The 20,818-nt window shown below is 32.4% G+C and overlaps 6 protein-coding genes across 8 annotated transcripts in view; 4 read left to right on the forward strand and 2 right to left on the reverse strand.

Moving 5' to 3' along the window:
* LOC122533120 (TSC22 domain family protein 1-like) overlaps window positions 1-5,458 on the forward strand; it is an 84,772-nt gene extending 79,314 nt beyond the window's left edge. For both annotated transcript variants that reach the window (XM_043662516.1, XM_043662517.1), the window contains exon 7: window positions 352-5,458. In XM_043662516.1, the coding sequence (XP_043518451.1) occupies window positions 352-745 (394 nt within the window). In that variant the 3' untranslated portion in view covers window positions 746-5,458. The remainder of the gene's footprint in view (window positions 1-351) is intronic.
* Window positions 5,459-6,851: 1,393 nt separating this feature from the next.
* LOC122533121 (queuine tRNA-ribosyltransferase accessory subunit 2) lies at window positions 6,852-8,902 on the forward strand. The gene is made up of 6 exons (XM_043662518.1): window positions 6,852-7,400; window positions 7,466-7,615; window positions 7,681-8,145; window positions 8,216-8,418; window positions 8,480-8,605; window positions 8,687-8,902. The coding sequence occupies exons 1-6, from the start codon at window positions 7,284-7,286 to the stop codon at window positions 8,853-8,855; spliced, it is 1,230 nt and encodes a 409-aa protein (XP_043518453.1). The 5' UTR covers window positions 6,852-7,283; the 3' UTR covers window positions 8,856-8,902.
* On the reverse strand, window positions 8,901-10,617 carry LOC122533122 (ZZ-type zinc finger-containing protein 3). The gene is made up of 5 exons (XM_043662519.1): window positions 9,971-10,617; window positions 9,761-9,917; window positions 9,461-9,702; window positions 9,269-9,391; window positions 8,901-9,197 (listed from the first exon to the last, which is right to left on the reverse strand). Exons 1-5 carry the CDS (start codon window positions 10,355-10,357, stop codon window positions 8,946-8,948), a joined length of 1,161 nt encoding a protein of 386 aa, XP_043518454.1. The 5' UTR covers window positions 10,358-10,617; the 3' UTR covers window positions 8,901-8,945.
* An 837-nt stretch (window positions 10,618-11,454) lies between these two features.
* On the forward strand, window positions 11,455-15,315 carry LOC122533124 (b(0,+)-type amino acid transporter 1-like). The gene is made up of 3 exons (XM_043662523.1): window positions 11,455-11,827; window positions 13,807-15,105; window positions 15,195-15,315. Exons 1-3 carry the CDS (start codon window positions 11,731-11,733, stop codon window positions 15,254-15,256), a joined length of 1,458 nt encoding a protein of 485 aa, XP_043518458.1. The 5' UTR covers window positions 11,455-11,730; the 3' UTR covers window positions 15,257-15,315.
* Window positions 15,316-16,055: 740 nt separating this feature from the next.
* LOC122533129 (sorting nexin-16) lies at window positions 16,056-17,783 on the reverse strand. 2 transcript variants are annotated; one of them, XM_043662533.1, is made up of 5 exons: window positions 17,559-17,783; window positions 16,919-17,203; window positions 16,527-16,835; window positions 16,321-16,448; window positions 16,056-16,257 (listed from the first exon to the last, which is right to left on the reverse strand). In XM_043662533.1, exons 2-5 carry the CDS (start codon window positions 17,186-17,188, stop codon window positions 16,215-16,217), a joined length of 750 nt encoding a protein of 249 aa, XP_043518468.1. In that variant the 5' UTR covers window positions 17,189-17,203; window positions 17,559-17,783; the 3' UTR covers window positions 16,056-16,214. The 2 variants fall into 2 exon arrangements, with proteins under 2 accessions (XP_043518468.1, XP_043518466.1); XM_043662531.1 differs by having other exon boundaries at window positions 16,919-17,222.
* A 138-nt stretch (window positions 17,784-17,921) lies between these two features.
* LOC122533128 (conserved oligomeric Golgi complex subunit 6) lies at window positions 17,922-20,665 on the forward strand. Its single transcript, XM_043662530.1, has 9 exons — window positions 17,922-18,160; window positions 18,235-18,509; window positions 18,587-18,731; window positions 18,803-19,014; window positions 19,118-19,341; window positions 19,403-19,794; window positions 19,866-20,027; window positions 20,085-20,246; window positions 20,328-20,665. Exons 1-9 carry the CDS (start codon window positions 18,083-18,085, stop codon window positions 20,559-20,561), a joined length of 1,884 nt encoding a protein of 627 aa, XP_043518465.1. The 5' UTR covers window positions 17,922-18,082; the 3' UTR covers window positions 20,562-20,665.
* The last annotated feature ends 153 nt before the right edge of the window (window positions 20,666-20,818 follow it).

Raw genomic sequence — 20,818 nt, forward strand, 5'->3', positions numbered from 1 at the left:
TGCATAATTATCCTATTAATATGCATCTCCGTTGCTCAATCAAATATAAATATTCGAAAAGGAAACGAAACGTTCGACGCTGACCTTCGTAACGTTGTCGCCGGTGTATTCGCTTAATTGCATATTCGTTGTTTGGAAACCAAATACCCGCTTAACGAACGCATGCGTACACCACGAGCAAGCATCGAATAAATTTCATTTTATTAATACTTATTAAACTCTGTCAGTTTAGAATTACGATGATCCCGCCTCTGATAATACGTCGATACGTTATATACGTTCAAACACGTTTAACAGGTTAATTGATCAACTTCTCAATGTTTACGAGTCGACGTAATATGATCTTTCCAGGTTACAAGAACCGGATTATGAGATGTACGAGAACGGGCCGTCGACACCGGTCCCTCCAGGTCAGATGCAACATCATCATCACCACCACCACCACCACAATCATCACCATCATCACCAAGACCTACGGATCGGCAGTAGAAACGGTGATCATCCGTCGTACCAGAACACGGCGTACACCGGAAGCGACGCCGAACCAGACGGGCCAACCTTGAGCAGCGCGCCAAGTAGCGCTTACTACAGCGACCTGAGCTCGAATTCGGCGAATCAACAGATGCCCGCGGCGGCGTCTTCTGGAAGCAACACGAACCTTCATCTAAACCCGCAGGGCTTGGAAACGCCTCAATATCGATTGGCAGCGATAAACGAGAGCTCCGTGCCATCGGACTATATTTAGGATGAAATTTCTCTTTCTCTTTTTTTCTTTCTTTCTTTCTTTTTTTCCTTGTTGTGGATTAACAATAAGCGAGAAGCTCTTATCGAGACATTTTTCGGACGATTGTGTTTCAGTGTCTTCTTTTATTTGCGTTTTGATTTCGGTGGTTCGATCGCCGAGGTTGAAGACTGGAGTTTTTCACGCGACGATCAGAACTCGGGAGTATTCGCGTGCCGAGCAACGTGAAAGAGCAAACGATCGATTCAACTATCAGTATAAAGATGGAAGAATAGCTCGTTGACGACGAAATCCGCGTCTTCAACGGTTTGCGTGAAACGCGCTAGTGCCATAAATATTTTCCACTTACAGTGGCAACTATAATACTTCGCGGCAGTCAATGCCGTCTTTAAGAGCACATCGACTGTTCCGCTCGGAGAAGAGCGGACTAATTCTCGCGCTTTGTCAACGAAACTTGCGTAACGAAATTTTATACCGCACTTACAATGCCGTTATTGTTCTCCTCTCAGGGAATCAGACCGCCCACGGAAGGAATGAATCTGTTAGTTTATTAACGATCTAGCGCGTTACGAGCGTTATTCTTATTATCGCAACGTGGCAGTCGGATTCGCAAGCGTTGCTCGCGGTCTTCGGCGTTCTTCGTCCTATCGACCATATTCGTTGGCGGACGCGAAATGAAAGGGTCTCCTCGGGAAGGCAATGAGAGCACGAAGCAACAAACGCACGAAACCGATTGGAATGAAGTCGTTTCGAAGAACAGGTGTTTCGTAATTTGACGTTCGGGGGCTTTCAGTCAGCGCCCTCGGCTACATCCGCTCTGCTTTTGCATTTCGAGCGAATTGCACGGAATGCTGCACGATATCTTTTCTCTCCGATGTACAACGTTTCGTAATCCTTCCTTTTTTCTCCTCGCCTTTTTCAAATAGCTCTCAGATGCTCTTGATAAAACGAACGAATGTTTCCATCGCGCTCGTTTGCATCTTTAATCATTCAATCTCTAAAATGAGACTCTCCGACTAGGAAATTATATTCACAGACGCCGTGAAAATGATGAATGCAAGATTTTAACTAATTAAGATTTGTCTTCCTCTGATAATCTTCATTATGAATTTCGCGCGAGACCAGCTTCTAAACGGAAATTATAAATCATGCGATATAGATATTTAAATTCTGCAGCGAAAGGTTGCCCATCGGAGAACATGTTTCAACGCGAGGGTGACTGTTTCACGGCATCGTGCGATAGTATTCGTCACTGAATCGTTAAACAGGATTCTCCGGCTTCGTCAAGCTTAATCGTTTATCTTCGACCCTCGTTCGACGGCAGAATTAATTCGTTTCACCCGATTCGGCAGAACTCGTTTAATCGACGCCGTCGTGTTCTCTTAATTACCTTCTCTCGGACAGGCTCGATTGTTCCTTCGACAGAACACGAACTGAAGGAGACGTTCTGCCTTCGAGAGTCTCCGCCGCGTCCGCGTTTACGTCTTTCATTTGTATCTCACCTGCACCCACGGTTTGTCGGCGCACGATCACCACACATACTTTCCACGTTCGGCATCACGTCTTAACCAACGAAGCCATTTCTTTTTTTCTTTTTTTTTTCATACGCGCGAATCTTCGTTAACTTTTAATTAATATGAAGATCTGAACGATGACTTGCCGTTCATTTGATTCTTTGAATCGAAGTGAAACGAACTATTTAATACTATTTAAAGAGACAACGTCGTTTTACTTTACTTTACGCGATGTCGATCGATACAATTTCTGTGCGTACAAGTACTTCGTGCAAGAAAGATGCTGGAGAAACAGAGATAACGCAAGCTAATGCAAGCTAACCGACAGTTGCCGCGTAAACCGGAAGGCGAAAGGTACATATCTTTTTCTTCTCTGCGAGCTTATAAATTACCGCGGTCATTCGGTTCGTTGCGTACTGAGGAACGCAACATTTCGTTGGCCGAAAAAATCGTTCCGCGACGCCCGGAATCATTCACAGCTCCGCCGCTTAACTATACACACCGAGGAGAACATGTAGATGCAACAATGCACTTCCTCGCGGCCAAGCAATAATTAATTGCTCTCTCGTGGCCACAATGGCGATAGGGAGAGCCGGCGATACCCTGCGCTGGCGCATTATTTCGCCGAAAAAAATCCCACGAACGCGCCGCGCTGTCGGATGGGTAGGCTCTTATCGTGGTCGTGTTACGCGAACGGGAACGGTATTATGGAATTCGTTGGTGCCTTCGCTTAATTAAGGCCCGCTTCCCTCCGCGCAGAATCTTCCGCATTTAAGCGACGAGCTTGTATCGGTCAGACTCGCGAGCGATTCACCAACGAATTTTTCTCTTCTGGCTCAAGGAATACTTGGTGGCAGTATCTCCAAAAAAAAAAAAAAAAAGACGTAAAAATGATAAATGAATCGAGATGTAAATGTGGCGACATGTTCTTTTTTTAATTAAAAAAAATTGACCGCGAAGATTAAATATGTTGGGCAAGAAAGACTAAGAGAGTTTGTGCTCAAGCTCAAAAATATCAGGATTGAATTTTTCATTCTTAACTTTGTCTAATTCAAATGCGAATTTATACAGTCGTGTTTACTTTTACCTAGTTTTTTTTTACGTAATTGCACGCACGCAGGAAATCTCGCTTCCCGCTATTATGATATTCCGAGAAGTCCTCAAACCGAACGAATACTCATCCATCAACTATTCCAGATTCTAAAATCCTAAAACGCTTTCTCGAAAATCGGCAGCGCGGCAGGATCGTGGGAATTTACCTCGTTGTATTCCCGCGAAATTCTCGATCGATCGTGAACGGCGTGTGTAATGGGCGATACATAGAGCGTGGTGCAACGCACGCCGAGGATGCGTCGGAAGGAGTACGGGGCCGTAAGGACGTTCGGACCCGCCCTGGCTGGGCACACACCACCTTCGCCCCTGCTACGGGATATATAAATTATACATGTAAATATACGGGCGGTCGGGCCGAGAAAGATCGAACCGTGAGATATCGAGATATGTGTTGGCGACCCGCACACCTCGCCTCCTCCTTTCACCACTTTTTGCTCGTTTTCGCGTTCCCTCTCGCTACGAAGGGTTACGCCAGCGCGCACGCATAAACTCACGCATCTACGTGCCTATGGCGAATACCTTTGTCGCCGCTGCCACCGAAACGTCCCTTATCCCCGCGTGCACGCATACCGCTCCCGCTAATTCCTATACATTTTTCGAATTACCGGTGAAATCGCGGCAAACCTGAGCGTTCCTCGTTACTCGCGGCGTTCCCACAACCGGAAAAATGCTTCGTGGAATGAAATCCCATGCGCCGCTGAATTGTTCGCCGGCTGCTTTTGGCGCATCGCGTGCCCTCCTCTTGAAATTTTATTCGCTGAAAGCCCCGCCGACAATTTCGTCACGAACGAACCGTCACGACGAATCTGCGAATAAAGTTCCTTGAACGAGGAAACATAGCGTGACTTTTTATCTGTTACTGATGATCGAAATAGGAAGTCGTTTGTACATCTACGGTTGGATTCCATTTGTATCAATGAAATTTCATTTATCAGTTTGTGGAATTTATACAATAATCCACTGATCAATTGCGATATTTCGTGTTCACATGATAGAATTTCACGTTTAGACGAATGAATTCAGTCGGCTGGAGTTCACTTAATCGAAAACTAAGCAAAATTTCGTACAAACGGAGTTCTTTTCCAAGAGAATGCTATAGAATCAGAAAGTGTCGCAAAAATAGAAAGAAAAAATTCCGTTCTGTCGTTTATGCAATGTCCTCGGTGTGTTAGCATATATGTGGCGCAACACGGTGTGTTGAAATTCCTATTGCGTAAACTGTTACAGATCTTATTGCGTAGACCGTTACCGATCGATTAAAATCAAATGCATCATTACGAAATGGACAGGAAACGTATGATTTATCTTAAATATACAATTTCAATCACGACGCTTCTTAAAGTGCTAATCGCGGAAAACGAAGGACTGCGGTTGTCCGATATCAGCATGATAATTATGGTGAAAAGAGCAAAATTAAGTTTTTATTGCAACCACGACAACGTTCCTGACACAAATCCACGATTGACTAACGAATCTGTATTTTCTATGTGATGTGATGCTTCTTGCCCCTAATTTTTGTAACTATAGAACGAGTGTAAGATGTAATATAGTGATTTAGCGAAGTCTAATGGGAGAAATAATGTATAAAAGTGTATGTGTGAAATTGTAAAAATAAGAAAGTTTATAAGTTAGTAATTAACTTTCATCTGATTATTGACATGACACGGTACTAAAAATGAATTGTCATATAATTTGCAATTAAATCCAATAATTAATTTTATGTTATTATTTACAATCATGTACCACAAACAGGGATATATACTTTAAAATTCCTGAAAAGATTAAAAATATTTTCTTCATTTCTTATAAAAGCTGTCGTCTGAAAATATCGAATTATTATCTTAAATGTTTGACAATTCTACGGTACAACAAAGTACTAAGTTTCCATCTGTAACTGCTGACATGATTTGTATATAACATTGCAACTTGTAAAGAAATGTATATAATCGTAAAATACTTGTGTACATGAATGAACTCATTCTGTATGCAATTAAGTCAATTATTGTGACCAATTTTTAAAGGCATTGCACTTTTTGTATGTAAGAAATTGTACAGTAAATAAAGATAAAAATTTCATATCTATAAACAATTTTCAATTAATTAATAAACCATATGTTAAGAATTCAAATTATTATCATTATTTATTAGTCATAATAATGTAGTATTATTTTTTTTCTACTATTATTAACAATGTGATCTAATATTTTACATCGCAGTTTCAATTTGACCGCGTTTCTGTAGTGTACCGACTGTTGATCTTATAATAACTCGATTTTATCTACCGTGGCCACAGACGAGGTCTGTGACGAGTCACTTCATATACCTTGTTTGTGTCTGTGTTTAAACATAGATTGCGCTAAAAAACCAGTGATATTTTACTATGTCGATATGTCAGATCACGAAAACAAATCAGTAAGATGCAATGACTGTTCATATACCTAGTCTGGTCTATTCTATCTTTAGTCAATGGTATGATACGAATTTCCATATCATAGATGTCTATTCCGTACCTTGTCCATGACTGCGCGAAACATTATTATATTTTAATGTTTTTCAGTATTAATACATTCCGATTGTATACTGTCATATTAATTCAAATAGACGTCTCTGTTCCAAAGGTAATTTGACAAACGATTGTAGAAAAAAAACTTTCAGTATTTAACAATCAGGCATTGATTCCATATACATCCGAAATATAAACTATTATATCTTTAATTTCAATACAATTTTCGTATAATACATTGTGGTATAAACATTCAGTTCATTTTTGAAACTATTTATTCTTATTCTTACTCATATTCGTGATAATTTAGTATCATAATTGAATGACCAGAAAAATAAAAAGAACATACGACTTACAGTTAGATGCGGGTAGCAACATATGTATCATAAACGTGATCCAGAAGAATTCATTGCAAATATCACTAAATAAAAACCGTTAGATCCAGTGGGAAATGTCTGTAACAAATCACGATTATGATTGAATACATATATACAATAACTCTTTTAAATAATATTTACTGTTTTAAATTGTAGATGTTTCGATAATATAAAATATAAAACATAATAATATAAAAACAAGTCTTAGCAATAGTCCTTACTTGATCATTTCTAAGCAGCTTTTTACTGTCGTTTTCTCATCTAAAACTGACGATTTTACGTTACATCTCAATCGATTAGATCGATTACGAAAAACATCGATTATGGTTAGAATCGCAATACGTAATTGCAAAATTTCACCGCTTTATTGGCGCTGTAATCTTCACACAAAGTTAAAATTTATGTGCGCGCATTTTATACGAAAATATATTGCATAAATTGGAAGAAAGAATAATAATTTTCTTCCCCTAATTCTTTTCATTCATTGAATAAAATTTTTACAAAAATGTTACGTCTGTAATTTTATTTTTTAAACCTTGGTCTAATTTTAAGTTAAAATTTAATAAAAATAACTAGACATAAATCTACTCTATATTTCAACATGTCAATAGTCTAAGCGTTAAGGACGCTGAAAAACCAGTGATTTTTTCCCGATATTGAGATCCTGAGACATTATCCAATCAATCTCATTTAATGTCCAGTCGATTTTATTTTTAATCAATGGTGAAAACCACAAAAAATATTTCAACATAGCAATCCATAGAAAACGTAAGATTTTTTTCGGTATTTCAGAACTTCAGGCATGAAATTTTATGTAATATTATATCTAATCTGTTTTTAGTCAATGACTAAATCTAGCCAGATCTATCATGTTTATAGCGTGCAATGTAGTAACATATACCAAACTAATGAATACCATGTGCATTTTATTAAGGTTATGTCTTAATGTGGAACTATATTATTGTACTTAATGATTAAAATATTTATTAAATTAACTTTTTTATAAATTATGGTAAATATTAATAGCAGTCAATATGAAATTCACTACTAATTCAATAAAATCTTGCGCTGCCCGTATTGGATTGTTAACAGAATTTGAAAGAATTCCTAATAGCACTTTTGAAACTCCTCTTGTTCTTGTTTATACAAAGGTAAAATTTCATGATTCGAAATCTGAAACAAAATTGAAATATTTTAATTATAATATTTTTATTAGGGAGGCTGTGTACCACATTTGACTAAAGATGTTTTTAAAATGGTTACTTCAAGTCCACAAATGTTATCTGTTTCACTTTCTTCTACATATTTAATGCAGGAAACAATGAAGGACTGTAATATTAATTTTGCAAATTTTGTGGGTATGAAGGTACGTAATAAATATTTATATTTTTAGTTTTAAATAAAAATATAATAAATATTATATTTGTCTAGGAGTACATCAATTTTCTTGCAATACATGATCCAGCCTTTACTACACCTTCAGGTTTTCGAGAACCTAAAATCATTCCGTTATGGACAAGATGTGGAAAATATGCAATGACAGTTGATAAATATATGGACATAATTGAAACATTTAAACCAGACATGTATGTTGCTTTGTGTGATGGAGATACTAATATTGACAGTAGTAGAAAAAGAATATCAAAATCTGTAGAAAATAGCTTGACATTTTTTGAACAATGTTTTATTAAACATTCCTCATCTGAAGCATTGAAGTCTTCTGAAATATTAGGTGCAATTGAAGGTGGTTATGATAAAGATGCTAGAACAGTGTCAATAAATCATTTGAAAACTAAACCTTTAATAGGATATGTGATTGATGGATTGCATAATAATGGACCACATGTGAAAGATATACCAGCAAAACAAATTAAAGATATAGTAGAACACACAATCGTAAGTAAAAAATTCTGTATTGTTGTATAGTTTAATTATATTAATTCTTTATAAATAATACTGATTCCAGAGTCTTTTACCTACTGAAAAACTTAGAGTATCAATGGGATGTTGGAATCCTCTTACAGTATTAGAGCTCGTTGAATTGGGTGTAGATATATTTGATACATCGTATCCTTACATAATTACTGAAAATTTAGAAGCTTTAACTTTTCTATGTGATCGCGACGATTGTAATAATATAGGACATATAATATCGTTTACAGAAGGAAGGTAATGTAAAACTGAATTTATAATTATTCTTCAATTTTTATAAGAAAATATTTTATAATAGATATGCAGATGACTTTTCTCCAATATGTTCCCACTGTGAATGTCTTACATGTAAAAATCATACCAAAGCATATTTACATCATCTATGTAATGTAAAAGAATTACTTGGCAAAGTTCTTTTAATGATGTAAGTTCTAATCATATATTGTAGATAATTTATTGTTATTATTATGTATGCGATTATTAATGTATTGATTTATATTTTCAGACATAATGTGCATCAATATCTTGAATTTTTCAAAATTATTCGGGAGAATATAAAACGTGGTACTCTTGACGATTACAAAAAGAAAATTAATTTAAAATTTAAGCAGAACAATGTCATTCAGACAGAAGAATTTACATATACGAAAGACACTAAACTTATAAGTTTGTAACAGTTTTAAAAATATATTAATATTTAATAAATTATTTTTACATTGTACTTTTGTGAGAATTAAATTTTTATTTATTTGATCAAGTAGTAATTATTCAGGTAAAAAATTAGGATCTAAATAATTATAAGAAGAGTTACTGAAACTTTGTGGAAAATAATCTAGATCATAGCTTCTAGTATATTGGGATGGTTTTATAGGAATCAGTCTATGTAGTGTATCATGTAATGGTTTTTCAGCTTCTAATTGTGCTACAGCACAATCAGCACATAAATCAATTCCATCTTGACATTCTGTGCAATGCCACCTTGTACCTATTAAAGGGTCTTCTCCACAAATTGAACACTATAAATATAAATTATTAATCTCCGAGCTCTTTTTATATTCTAACAACGCCATACATATCCCATACATACCTTATACCCAATATGTTTATATATAGGAGACAAATTCTGCTCTTTCTCAATTTTTACTTCTTTTAGTAATTCTATGTGTCTCAGTTCAGGATTATCATCAATACTATTTCCAGCATCATCTTCCTATAAATATAAATAATAAAGTAGATAAAATAAATTAGATTTGCACCAAGCTATAAAATTATAACACACAGATTCTTCTGTAATTATCTGTTCTTTGCTTTCATCAGGTATTGCAAAGGACATATCTTGATGAGGAAAAAATGTAGAACGTCTCAATAATGAAGAATTATGGCGTTGATGTCTATGACCATTTCCTTTTTTAATGTCTAATTTCATTTTGGGACCTCGACCAGGTATAGGTAGTCCAGCCCTTGAGAGTTTAATAAAATATTTTTGGACTCTGCTGGACACTTGTTTTGGAGTCCTATTACCTATTTAAAAAACTAAATTTAATATATCCAAGTGACAAAAGTGATATTGTTAATATACCTAAAGCATTAGCTATTTTAGTCCATCTTTTCATTTCAACATCTTCTGGTGGATATTCAATTAAAAGTTCCTCTAGTCTTCTTTGTTCTTCTACTGTCCACAATTGATTGAAAGTCTCTGGTTTGCTTTCATCAAAAGCACGTCCTCTTACTAAAATCTAATTATATTCTAATTAATACATGTATATGAAATATATACAATATAACATACTTTTCCATCCTCCTGTTCTGATTTTGTTTGTATATGTGGCAAAATGTGCCCATGTCTTGTTTGTGGTCTCATTCGCGTATCAGGTGGAGCTATGTTATATTGTTTCCAATCAATGTAAGGGATTTCGGCAATTTTTTGTGGCCCTGGTAATTCTGGTAGCTCACCATTTTGTATTTGAGCTACAAAAGATATCGGATCCTTTAGCGCTTTAGAACGAATTGATAAAAGTTTATCTAGATCTTCTATAGCTTGAGCACGTTGTGCTTCAAGAATGACGATTGTTTTTAAGACAGTATTATAATCTTTATTTCCTTTTAATGCTAAATGATCAGATTCAAAATAAAATTCACTAGGCTCTTCGTGACATCTTTTTTCCTCATCTTCCATCGCTAATTAACGTTTAGCTGCTAGATAGGTTATGCGTGTATTCACTATGACGCATTAACCTTAATTATCTATCAACTTAAAAACACTTAAATCAGAAAGTCAAATATAATGTACATTTATTTATTCTAGTTATCATTTTCAATACAGTGTAAATTTGATTTATAACATAAACAACTAAGAGCAAAATATTACAGAAATATTTTCACGATATCACTTCGGTACGCATGCTCTTCGTTATCAACTCAAAAACACATGTGCGAACATTACTTCAAATATTAATATTATATAAGATAAAATTTATCTTTATTTTCTTTTGCAAGTATTACCTTTCAATTAATATTATATTTCAATATATTTAATAATTTATATTTAATATTTCAATATATAATTTATATTTTAATAATTTCGAGAAAACTTGAAAAAATATTAAACAAAACAAGAAAATTATTCAAGATTATAAATAAAATTAATTCAATTATAGAATTATAGAATTTTTCTTTCTCTTTGGAAATAATAACATTATTTCTGAATAATGTCTACATATCATGTACAATATGTCATTCTTGTACTCATTCTTTTAAAAACTTTCTCTATCTTTCATCCATGCAAATGTACTATAGATAAAATTACATGAGGGATAACATAAAGAATATTCCTGAGATTAATCATTGATGAAACAGCAAGGAAATAATGAAGCCATACAAATATATGCGCCAAAGATATTGTATTATCATTATTTCACAGAAATCGAGTGGAATTTAGTTTATCTTATCGAATGTAAAGTAATTGAACAGTATACTTCAAAATATGACTAATTACCAAAAAGTGACGCATGTACTTATTATGCTGCTATCGATATCCTTCACAAATTTTGTACATACTTTTAAGTATAAGGTCATAAGGAAAACCCTAAGTGATAATAGAAAAAACAAATTTGGCAAATATTTGTTGAAGGTATTTGCTTTCTTTTTGTTTTCGTCCCTCGTAAATCGTCTAATCCAGTAGCTGGACTACCGACTGTCAAAGATATCGGTATCGCGATGAAGGTACGGAGTATGTACCTTTATCAGGAGCACCATTGCACGCTTGTAAAAATAAGCGACTAACTGACCCGTTAACACTTCAGTCTCGTTCTGGACATCTTCCGATAACGTCATATTGTCTTCGATCCGGCTCTAAGACACAAGGAAGCCGATTCGTGTCTTCGTTACACGGATTGAAAGTAGAGCCGATCGAAGGCAGTTTAGAAGTCGGGCGTGTGGCACGCGCGATGTGTTTGAATTAAAAGAAAGAAAAGTTCGCTATAGTGCTGGTGAATTGGATAATATCTGGTAATCAGGACTCGTTAAGAATTTAGTTGAACCTTGTGCAAAATGGAACAAGTCGAGGAAAAAGGAAATGAAAGAATTGCGCTAAAACGAGAGCTAGGTCTCTTCAGCGCAGTAAGCTTCATCGTAGCTGTTATGATCGGTATGAAAACAGCGGTGTAACACTTTAAATTTTTTCATGATTACATCCAATCATAAAATATTAAATAACAGTAATAAAATATTAAATAACAGTAAATAACGGTTTTCTTCGCGGTACCAATATTAAATTTGTTGCATAAAGTCAGCCGATATAAAAGTTGATTTTGCGCTTTTTGTTTTGTCTTCCTCTGCGCTCTTCATACATAATAGCAATTTAATCAGTTTTATTCAGTTTAATAATGAATTCATTAGACAATCACTAAAGGTCGAAATATGGAATGCATTATCAGCATATGTTGTCTGCGTTGCTTACGTAATTATAAAGTATTCGAACAATGAACTTCCATATACGTAAATCGAACTCAATCGGTAGTTATCAATTGTTTTTAATTGTTTTCTTACACAAATATCTAAGTATATGGTTTAAAATTTTAATAATACTTAATACTTGCCATAATAGTTATATAATTGCAAATTGCGTTTGACGTATGAATTATGTAAAAACAATTTTTAATACATATATTACGTGAACTGTGCGTAGAAGTATTACTGCTAGATAATAATAAGTTAAATATCAGTAGTTACAAGATCAATTCAGAAATGATAACAGAACCTACTTGAATCGATCCACATATTAACAACACCTGCGTTCCTGAAGATATTTCGTTCCTTTCATTTGGCAATACTTGATATGATCGATATAATATCATAAAATGTTCTACATTTCGTAGATAAGATTTTGTTATAAATCATACTTTACCTTTCGCTTTGGTAGTAGAGATTAATGTAATAATATAAATAATTAATGATTAGTGATTATGAAAGTCAATAGAAATTTAGGACAACTCCTTTGATAACTAAATACATGTTTAAGAATAGTTGACTGTAATTGCATTATTGTGTGAGCTTGAATAAGCTTCAACTATATACACACAGTAACACAATTTATCTCTTTGAATTATAATTCAAAGCATTGCTCATTGCTTTCTCACGGTATTCATTGAGAAAGGGTAGATCTAATTATTCAAGCATTCATTGGTCACATTGGATATAAAATCTGATAATCGTACAATTTAAGCGTATTGTATAACTATTTAGTGTCAAATATTAGTCGTTATAATAAACTATGGTTATTTAATTATACATAACATGTACGTATCATAAATTGTTAAGTATATATTAATTTTAAAAAAATATTGCGAACAGATTATAGAATTTTTACGATAGCAATATTTTTCATATTCATAAATAAAAAGTACATTTTAGCCTTAATATTTTATCTAACGTTTTAGAACAATGAGATGAAGCTTCTCAAGCAATATTTAGATTACTCCAGTATAATTCAACCAATCTAGTTAGAACCGAATTAATAGAAATTGAGAGTAAATGTACATCTTTAATTTCTTTTCTTTGAAAGCTAAGTTAGATGTTATGTCTTTGTACAATAAAAAATGAAATCTAATATATTTTGGTAATTATGAGCAGAGCTTTGACACGATTACGGATCAAGAGGGGTTAATCAAGGTTAATCGCTGACCCACGCGCTCGAGTATTACGAGGCATCTTTAAGTATATCTATATCTAGCTGATTTTAATCAAACTTCACAAACTGACAAATATATCATACATTTATCTACGAATGTGAAACGACATTTGTTACTGAGGTTTTGTCTATAATGTATAACCAGATATTTTTATAATATTTTTACGCGTTTGAGATTTTGATAATTATGAAGAGAAATCACAATATCTATATATTTGCAAAATACGATAAAGAAATGTTTTTTTCCTTAACGAAATTATATTTGAATTCTCTTTTTTTTAGAGTACATTCTATTCTAAAAAATAATAATAACTAATTAAAACTGATAAGTTTCGCCAATAAGGAAATCAATTTTGTATTTAGGAAATATTATTTTCTTTTTACAAAGAAATTAAATCTGATAATCATTTTGAACAAAGAATTATTTTTCATTTAAGGTTCTGGAATTTTTGTGTCCCCGACCAGTGCTCTTGAGAGATCAGGATCCGTCGGTTTTTGCCTAATTGTTTGGATTAGTTGTGGCATAGTGTCTCTTCTAGGAGCTCTCGCATTCGCCGAATTAAGTACAGTTGTACCACGATCCGGAGCTGAATACGCATATTTTATCGAAGCTTTTTCACCCTTGCATCAATATGCTGGACAAATACCTGCATTTATATGTTCCTGGGTTTATGTGATGCTACTACGACCAGCAGAAGTGGCTGTAATTATGTTAACATTCGCTGAATATAGCGTGCAACCATTTTCCGGATATTTAAGCAACCTTTCCGAGGAATCGACGTTTAAATTGAAAAAGCTCATAGCTATTCTAGCTCTTGGATTGATCACATACATCAATTTAACCAGCGTAAAGTTATACGTTAAAGTTCAAAATATATTCACTGTATGTAAAGTAGGTGCGTGCATTTTTGTAATCATTGGTGGAATGTGGTGGTTATGTACCGGTCATACGGAATTGTTGAAGAAACCATTTGATGGTACTACCGATTCACCTGGTGACGTAGCGTTAGCCTTTTACAGTGGATTATGGGCTTATGACGGATGGACTTCCGCTGCAATCGTTACGGAAGAGATCCAGAAACCAGAAGTTAATATTCTTAAAAGTATTCTAATTGCGGTACCTTTGATTACCGTGTTATACGTTTCGATGAATTTAATGTACATGGCTGCTTTAACGATACCGGAAATGATAAGCGCACCAGCTGTAGCAGTTCTCTGGGCGGAAAAAGTTCTGCCCTCCTGGTTGAGCTTTGTAATACCTTTTGGTGTCGCTTTATCTACTTTTGGATGCAGTCTTAGTATTCAATTTGGAGTATCCAGACTCTGCTACGTAGCCGGAAGTGAAGGCCACATACCCAGAGTCTTTAGTTTTGTGCACATTGAGAAAATGACTCCAGCCGCAGCAGTAGCATTTCAAGGCTTGCTTGCGTTATTCTGTATGCTTTTGGGAGATATTATCGCACTTATCGAATTCGCAAGTTTTTTGACGTGGGTGTTCTATGGACTTGCGATGTTGTCGTTAATAATTATGCGACGAACGAAACCAGATGCATCTAGACCATACGCAGTACCAATTATGATACCTTGGATAATATTGAGTATTTCTATTTTCCTGGCTGTAACACCGATTATTCACGAACCATCGTTCAAATATTTATTTGCACTATTATTTATTCTTTGCGGTATAGGCATCTATCATACATACGTTTACAAGAAAGTTAGAAGTTCTTTAGCAGGTGAGTATTGTAAAAATAAGATTTTCTGATTATTTTATTCTTTACAATACGATACATTATATAATAAATTTTTATTTATAACTTTTCAGCGAAAATTACATACCTGATTCAAATATTATGTCTAGTTGTCGCTCCAGATAAAAAAGACTGATGTGGAATAATTTTTCATTTCATACGAATTTAATTGTACATACTGAGATTTTCGTAATATGAAAAATACAGGGTGAAATATATTTAGTACCTCAAGTGATTTAAACTTAGGATAATAAATATAAGTACTGTATTATATAATGTTAAATAACATTCTTATTCATTTTACATTTTTTAATTAAAAAATTCCATCTTTTATAAAATACAAAATAATTTGTTTCAATGTATAATAAATTATATTTTTGTGCAGTATTGTAAAATATTATTGTAAAATATTGTATAATATACTTTTATTTTATAAATACTACGGAGATATAATAAATATTGATCATAATATAATAGAGAGAATTTAGCATATAAGTATAAAATATAATTAAAATAAAAATGTCAAATATTTATTATATCTTTACATAAATATTCTATTATCACAATATTGTGATGTCAACAAATTTTTTAATAATATTAATATTTTAGTTTTATTTTATAATAATAAATATTATTAATGTTAATTATAATTTATTAAACGTAACTATTGCTCATTTCATGTAAAGCACTATAAAATAGAGTTTTAAAGTACCAAAGATCAACACACTTTGGTATATATTCATAGTCAGGCTCTAATAATATTTACTCCTAGTTTACTTGTCAACTTTACACTTTGACTATAGAGTATGTGACATATATAATTATTTGTCTATTAAAATTGTAAGGCACCCTTGTAAGATTTCTTAAAAATATGATGTAAGTTTAATGCTAGGAAAGCTCAGTGTACTTATATTCAGGAATCTTATATGTATCACTTCATATAAAAATTGAGTTATTTTAATCAATAGAACAAAAAATAACAATTATTTATATTGAGTGTATGCAGTAATTCAAACAAAGATAGTAAAACTATAGTTGCTCATTTATACCAGTCTTTATCAATGTCAATTTGTAAATATCTAATTCATCAGAAATTATTGCTGAGATACTCCACATTTTGGACAAGTTTGTCTTTCACTGAAATATTAATTTAATATTTTAGATAATTATTGCTTATTATGAATACCACTGTATTTTTACCTTAATATTTGATGTAACTTTTTTCGAAATTCATTACATAGAGCTGTTTCAGCTGCAAGTGCAGCATCTCTTTCTCTTAATTGCTGTCTTAAGTGATATATAGTATCTTCTAATGCTTCAAAAATTGCCTATAAGAAAAGAGAAATGGTTCTCATTTTATTTATTTTTTAACAATGAAATTTAACAATTGTAGAAAGCACATTTACTCTAGATTCTTCTGCTGTGTCAGATAAAGCAGGTGGTTCATCTAAACAAAAAAATTCTCTGACACATGCAGTTCCTATAAGAAGAGGACTACTTAATATTCCATTAACAAATGCTTGAAGACCCCGTATTCTTTCTTCTAGAAAACTTGGGGCAAAGTTATCCCCAAGCCATTTTTTTCTTGGTAAACTTAATTGTGAAATTGGAATCTTTTGCCTTCTTAACTGTGACAATAAACGAACAAAGTCTGTGTATCTTCTAAATACAAACCAACAGTCTCCATTTTTTAATTCCACCCGTAATTTATAAACCTGATAAAGAACACATCAAATGTAAACTACATATAAAAAGATGAACATAGAATACAAAAGAATAAATTTTTAATTGTACTAACCGTAAACCTTGCTCTTTCTTCCATAACTTCATATCCAACAATTGGTATTCTTACATCATCACTAGTTAATGGAGGATGTAAAATATCTGAATTTGCATTGTCATTATCAGGATAATTAAACCTCTGTACGGTAAATGAATTTGAATGGACAGATCCATCAGAGTCCGGACTATCCAATACTCTTACATTGCCTGATTGAGAACTTCTTGCTTTACTAATTGCAAGTGTTACTTCACTAATACATCCCACACCAGATTCTGACGTGGACATTTTACCACCAATAAACTAAATGAAACCATGCATACTTAAAACAAAATTAAAACCAAATCATTATAAATGCATATAATAAAATAATGTCATGTTACAATATATTTGTTTAAAAACAAATAATAGTATATTGAAACTATATAGCAACTATAGCGAAAAATAAATATACTGACATACATAAAAAGAAATTAATTATATAAATGTATAAGCCACTGTTTAAATGCAACAAAAGAAAAAAAAAGTGAACAAAGACAATAATATTATGCTGTTGTTATACAATTGTGGAAATCATACTTAAAAATTTTAATATTAATATTATAATATTACATACTTAAAGGAATTGTATACTATTAATTTAAAGGAAAACACTAACCTCAATAAAATAATATATTTTATTTTGTAACTTATTTTATTTAAGTTGCGTTTATGATTTAAAATCATAATTTATAAATATTTTACTTCACTAAAATATTAGATTTTACGAATATTAATTCATTTAATGAACAAAAAAGCGTAAAACTGATATGACATATTGAAAGTTTGCAAATATATATATACTTTTCGCGAAATTGATATAACTTAGATGGTAAACTAGAATGGTAAAACAGATCAAGATTTCTAATTCTCAATTAACATTTAAAATGTCATGAATATTAGTTCTTAATTTTAAATAGATAGGAAAATGAAACATTCAGTAAGTAATTTAAAAAATAAAATTTCCGAATCTTTTCTCCGCAACTAACACATTTATTACTGTAAAGAATCGACGTTGGTTGTTATGTGGTTGAGTGCATACATATAGCTATGTGTATACTTACATACTTTTGCTACGTGACATTTCTGACATAAATAGGTTACATATTTCGATGAATTTGAGTGTAAAAAAAGAAACATAAAATGAGTGAAAAAAATACTAATACTACATTAATTCGAAGAGTTAATAAATTGCTTGAATCAAGAGTTGAGCATGATAAGGTATTATATTTGTTATAATTACTATTATTTATATTAATAAAAGACATTTCATTTAAGGTGTCTTTCTTTTTTAGGATACATTAGAAGCTTTAAAAGAATTATCCACGTTCTTTACAGAAAATACATTAAATTCTCGCAGGAACTTACGTAGTAAAATAGAAAGAAGAAGTCTTGCAATAAACGAAGAATTTTTATCTGCTTTCAGAGAAGTAAAATCTTCATTAGATGATATATATCAAGATGTTTTAGCAATGAATACTGCAGTTCAATGTATGACAAATCGTTTACAAGCTACAAAAACGCAAACATCACAACTTATTGACCAAACTACAAAACTTCAGAATAAAAGGTACATTTATTTCCTAGTTATCACTAATAAATCAATAAAAAAAAAGTATATATGAAATGTAATTTTAAAATTTTTAGCCAAACTTTATCTATGCAACAAGAAGTTGCAAATGCTTTCATTAAAAATTTCCAATTGACTTCATCCGAACAAAGCATTTTACATGGTTCCACTAGAGAATCACATATTACAGAAGAATTTTTTTCTGTAGTTAATCGTGTTCAGGTATGATAATTAAATTGATGAAGATAAAAAATTGTTAAAGATAAATCAGTAACAGATTCCTTAAATTACAGGAGATTCATAGTAGTTGTAGAATATTAATGCAGTCAGGATATCAAACATTAGGACTAGATATTATGCAAAGAATGACACTATTGCAAGAGGCAGCCCTTGAAAGACTATATAGATGGACACAGAACCAATGTAAACATATTGAAAATGAACGCTTAGCACCACTATTAATTAAAGCAATGAATAAATTGCAAGATAGACCAGTTTTATTTAAGTGTGTATCTAAAATTTGATAAGAGATCTTAAAAGATCCTAAAAGTTTCTAAAAGATCTTAAAAGTTGTTAAATTTTGTACTTATTTATATATTTCTTTTCAGATATATCTTAGATGAATATTGTGCAGCTAGAAGAACTGCATTAGTAGGCTCTTTTATAGATGCTTTAACATTAGGAGAAGGATATGGTAGTACTCCTAATCCTATCGAAATGCATGCAAATGATCCTAAAAGATATATTGGTGACATGCTTGCTTGGCTTCATCAAGTCATTCCTGTTGAAAAAGAAAATATTCTTACTTTGGTGAAAGGCTGTGATAAAACAGGTAAGTATTAGACGATTGCATTTTTATTTTTATTTTTCTTAGGTTATATTACATATTTTAGATGTATCAGACCAGATTAAACAGTGTTTAAGTAATATCACCGAAGGACTTTGTCATCCTTTGAAGTCAAGAATAGAGAATGTTGTATCTATGGATGCACCAGCAGCAATGTTATATTCTGTTACAACTCTTCTTAGATTTTATGAGATGATAATTCAGCAAGTAATACCAGATAGCACCTTGGACTCAACATTGACAGATTTATTAACACTAAGTGAAAAAAGTTTTCTGAGTAGACTTCAGAAGGAGACACGCATTGCGCTTGGTGAACGCGCAGAACCTCCAGGAAGTGATTTAATACCTGCACCATCTGTTTCCAGATTATTGTCACTTCTTAATGAAATTCTTTCTGTAGCAAGTATTGCTGAAGATAGGGAGAAAGACATGCTACAGGTTTGTATTACCATTCAATTGCTTTATAAAATTAATATTTTATTGGACTTCATGTATCAAATAATTTGCAGATAGTATCATGCATTATTGATCCATTGTTACAAGAAGTTAATGAAACAGCATCAAGATTACCTACAGTAGACATGGCTGTATATCTTCTAAATTGTATGCATCAAATACAGTCTACTTTAGCATTATATGAATATATGGATCAGAGATTAGAAAGATTACAGGTAATTGACATGTTTCAATTTGCGAATTTTTATCATTGATAAAACAATATTTTTCAGGCGCAATCTGACGCACAAATTGACACTCTTACATCAGAACAAGCCAGTTCATTAGTGGCACATTTAAATCTTGGTCCAATTTATACTATTTTACAAGGTCACGAACAAGGCCCATTATCTTCCATTCCTGGAATGGATCCTCTAAGCGTAAAAGAATTTACAGTATGTAACTATTAATTCATTGAACGAAAGACTAAACAAATTTTAGTTTAAATCTTTAATTTGTTCTTTAATGTGTTATAGAACAAATTGGAAGCATTTTTAGTGATGCCGGATGTATTATTACTGCCACAAATTAGTTTACTGCAAAGCAGTAATCATCGTTCAATAACTAAAAAACGTTCTTTTGAAGTAATTGGAGCTATTTATAAACAATTATACGAAGCTTGTCATGATCCAAAAAATTTGTATCAAAATCCAAATAGTTTATTTTCAAAAACTCCTGAGGATCTTTTACGAACGTTAATATCAGTTTAAGTGTTCATAAAAAAAATATTTTTAAATATAATTATACAAAAAACTAAATATGTAAATACATGATTGTACGATAATTTTTAATAAATTGAATAAATTATGTAAAGTTATTTTATAAAAAACTTTTGGTTAGGAAGAAATTAAGAAAATATTAGATTGATTCGATATGATCACATCCAATTCTCTTCGACTACATTTTTGTTATTTCTACAAGACGTGAATTTTCAGTTTAAGTACTTTCTTGTTTCACTGTTCCATCG

Source organism: Frieseomelitta varia, unplaced genomic scaffold (genome assembly GCF_011392965.1).
Source record: "Frieseomelitta varia isolate USP_RPSP 00005682 unplaced genomic scaffold, Fvar_1.2 scaffold_495, whole genome shotgun sequence".
Lineage (NCBI taxonomy): Eukaryota > Metazoa > Arthropoda > Insecta > Hymenoptera > Apidae > Frieseomelitta > Frieseomelitta varia.

What these genes read in the sequence shown, in the direction of transcription:
- LOC122533121 (XM_043662518.1), top strand. Translation starts at nt 7,284, where the DNA reads ATGAAATTCACTACTAATTCAATAAAATCTTGCGCTGCCCGTATTGGA. An exon ending in TTGTTCTTGTTTATACAAAG is followed by an intron (nt 7,401 to 7,465) that starts GTAAAATTTCAT and finishes TATTTTTATTAG; the next exon opens with GGAGGCTGTGTACCACATTT. An exon ending in CAAATTTTGTGGGTATGAAG is followed by an intron (nt 7,616 to 7,680) that starts GTACGTAATAAA and finishes ATATTTGTCTAG; the next exon opens with GAGTACATCAATTTTCTTGC.
- LOC122533122 (XM_043662519.1), bottom strand. Translation starts at nt 10,357, where the DNA reads ATGGAAGATGAGGAAAAAAGATGTCACGAAGAGCCTAGTGAATTTTAT. An exon ending in CAGAACAGGAGGATGGAAAA is followed by an intron (nt 9,918 to 9,970) that starts GTATGTTATATT and finishes GAATATAATTAG; the next exon opens with ATTTTAGTAAGAGGACGTGC. An exon ending in AGATAATTACAGAAGAATCT is followed by an intron (nt 9,392 to 9,460) that starts GTGTGTTATAAT and finishes TTATATTTATAG; the next exon opens with GAAGATGATGCTGGAAATAG.
- LOC122533124 (XM_043662523.1), top strand. Translation starts at nt 11,731, where the DNA reads ATGGAACAAGTCGAGGAAAAAGGAAATGAAAGAATTGCGCTAAAACGA. An exon ending in CATCGTAGCTGTTATGATCG is followed by an intron (nt 11,828 to 13,806) that starts GTATGAAAACAG and finishes TTTTCATTTAAG; the next exon opens with GTTCTGGAATTTTTGTGTCC. An exon ending in AGTTAGAAGTTCTTTAGCAG is followed by an intron (nt 15,106 to 15,194) that starts GTGAGTATTGTA and finishes ATAACTTTTCAG; the next exon opens with CGAAAATTACATACCTGATT.
- LOC122533129 (XM_043662533.1), bottom strand. Translation starts at nt 17,188, where the DNA reads ATGTCCACGTCAGAATCTGGTGTGGGATGTATTAGTGAAGTAACACTT. An exon ending in ACACAGCAGAAGAATCTAGA is followed by an intron (nt 16,449 to 16,526) that starts GTAAATGTGCTT and finishes CTTTTCTTATAG; the next exon opens with GCAATTTTTGAAGCATTAGA. An exon ending in AAGTTACATCAAATATTAAG is followed by an intron (nt 16,258 to 16,320) that starts GTAAAAATACAG and finishes TTAATATTTCAG; the next exon opens with TGAAAGACAAACTTGTCCAA.
- LOC122533128 (XM_043662530.1), top strand. Translation starts at nt 18,083, where the DNA reads ATGAGTGAAAAAAATACTAATACTACATTAATTCGAAGAGTTAATAAA. An exon ending in CTGTAGTTAATCGTGTTCAG is followed by an intron (nt 18,732 to 18,802) that starts GTATGATAATTA and finishes CTTAAATTACAG; the next exon opens with GAGATTCATAGTAGTTGTAG. An exon ending in GATAGACCAGTTTTATTTAA is followed by an intron (nt 19,015 to 19,117) that starts GTGTGTATCTAA and finishes ATTTCTTTTCAG; the next exon opens with ATATATCTTAGATGAATATT.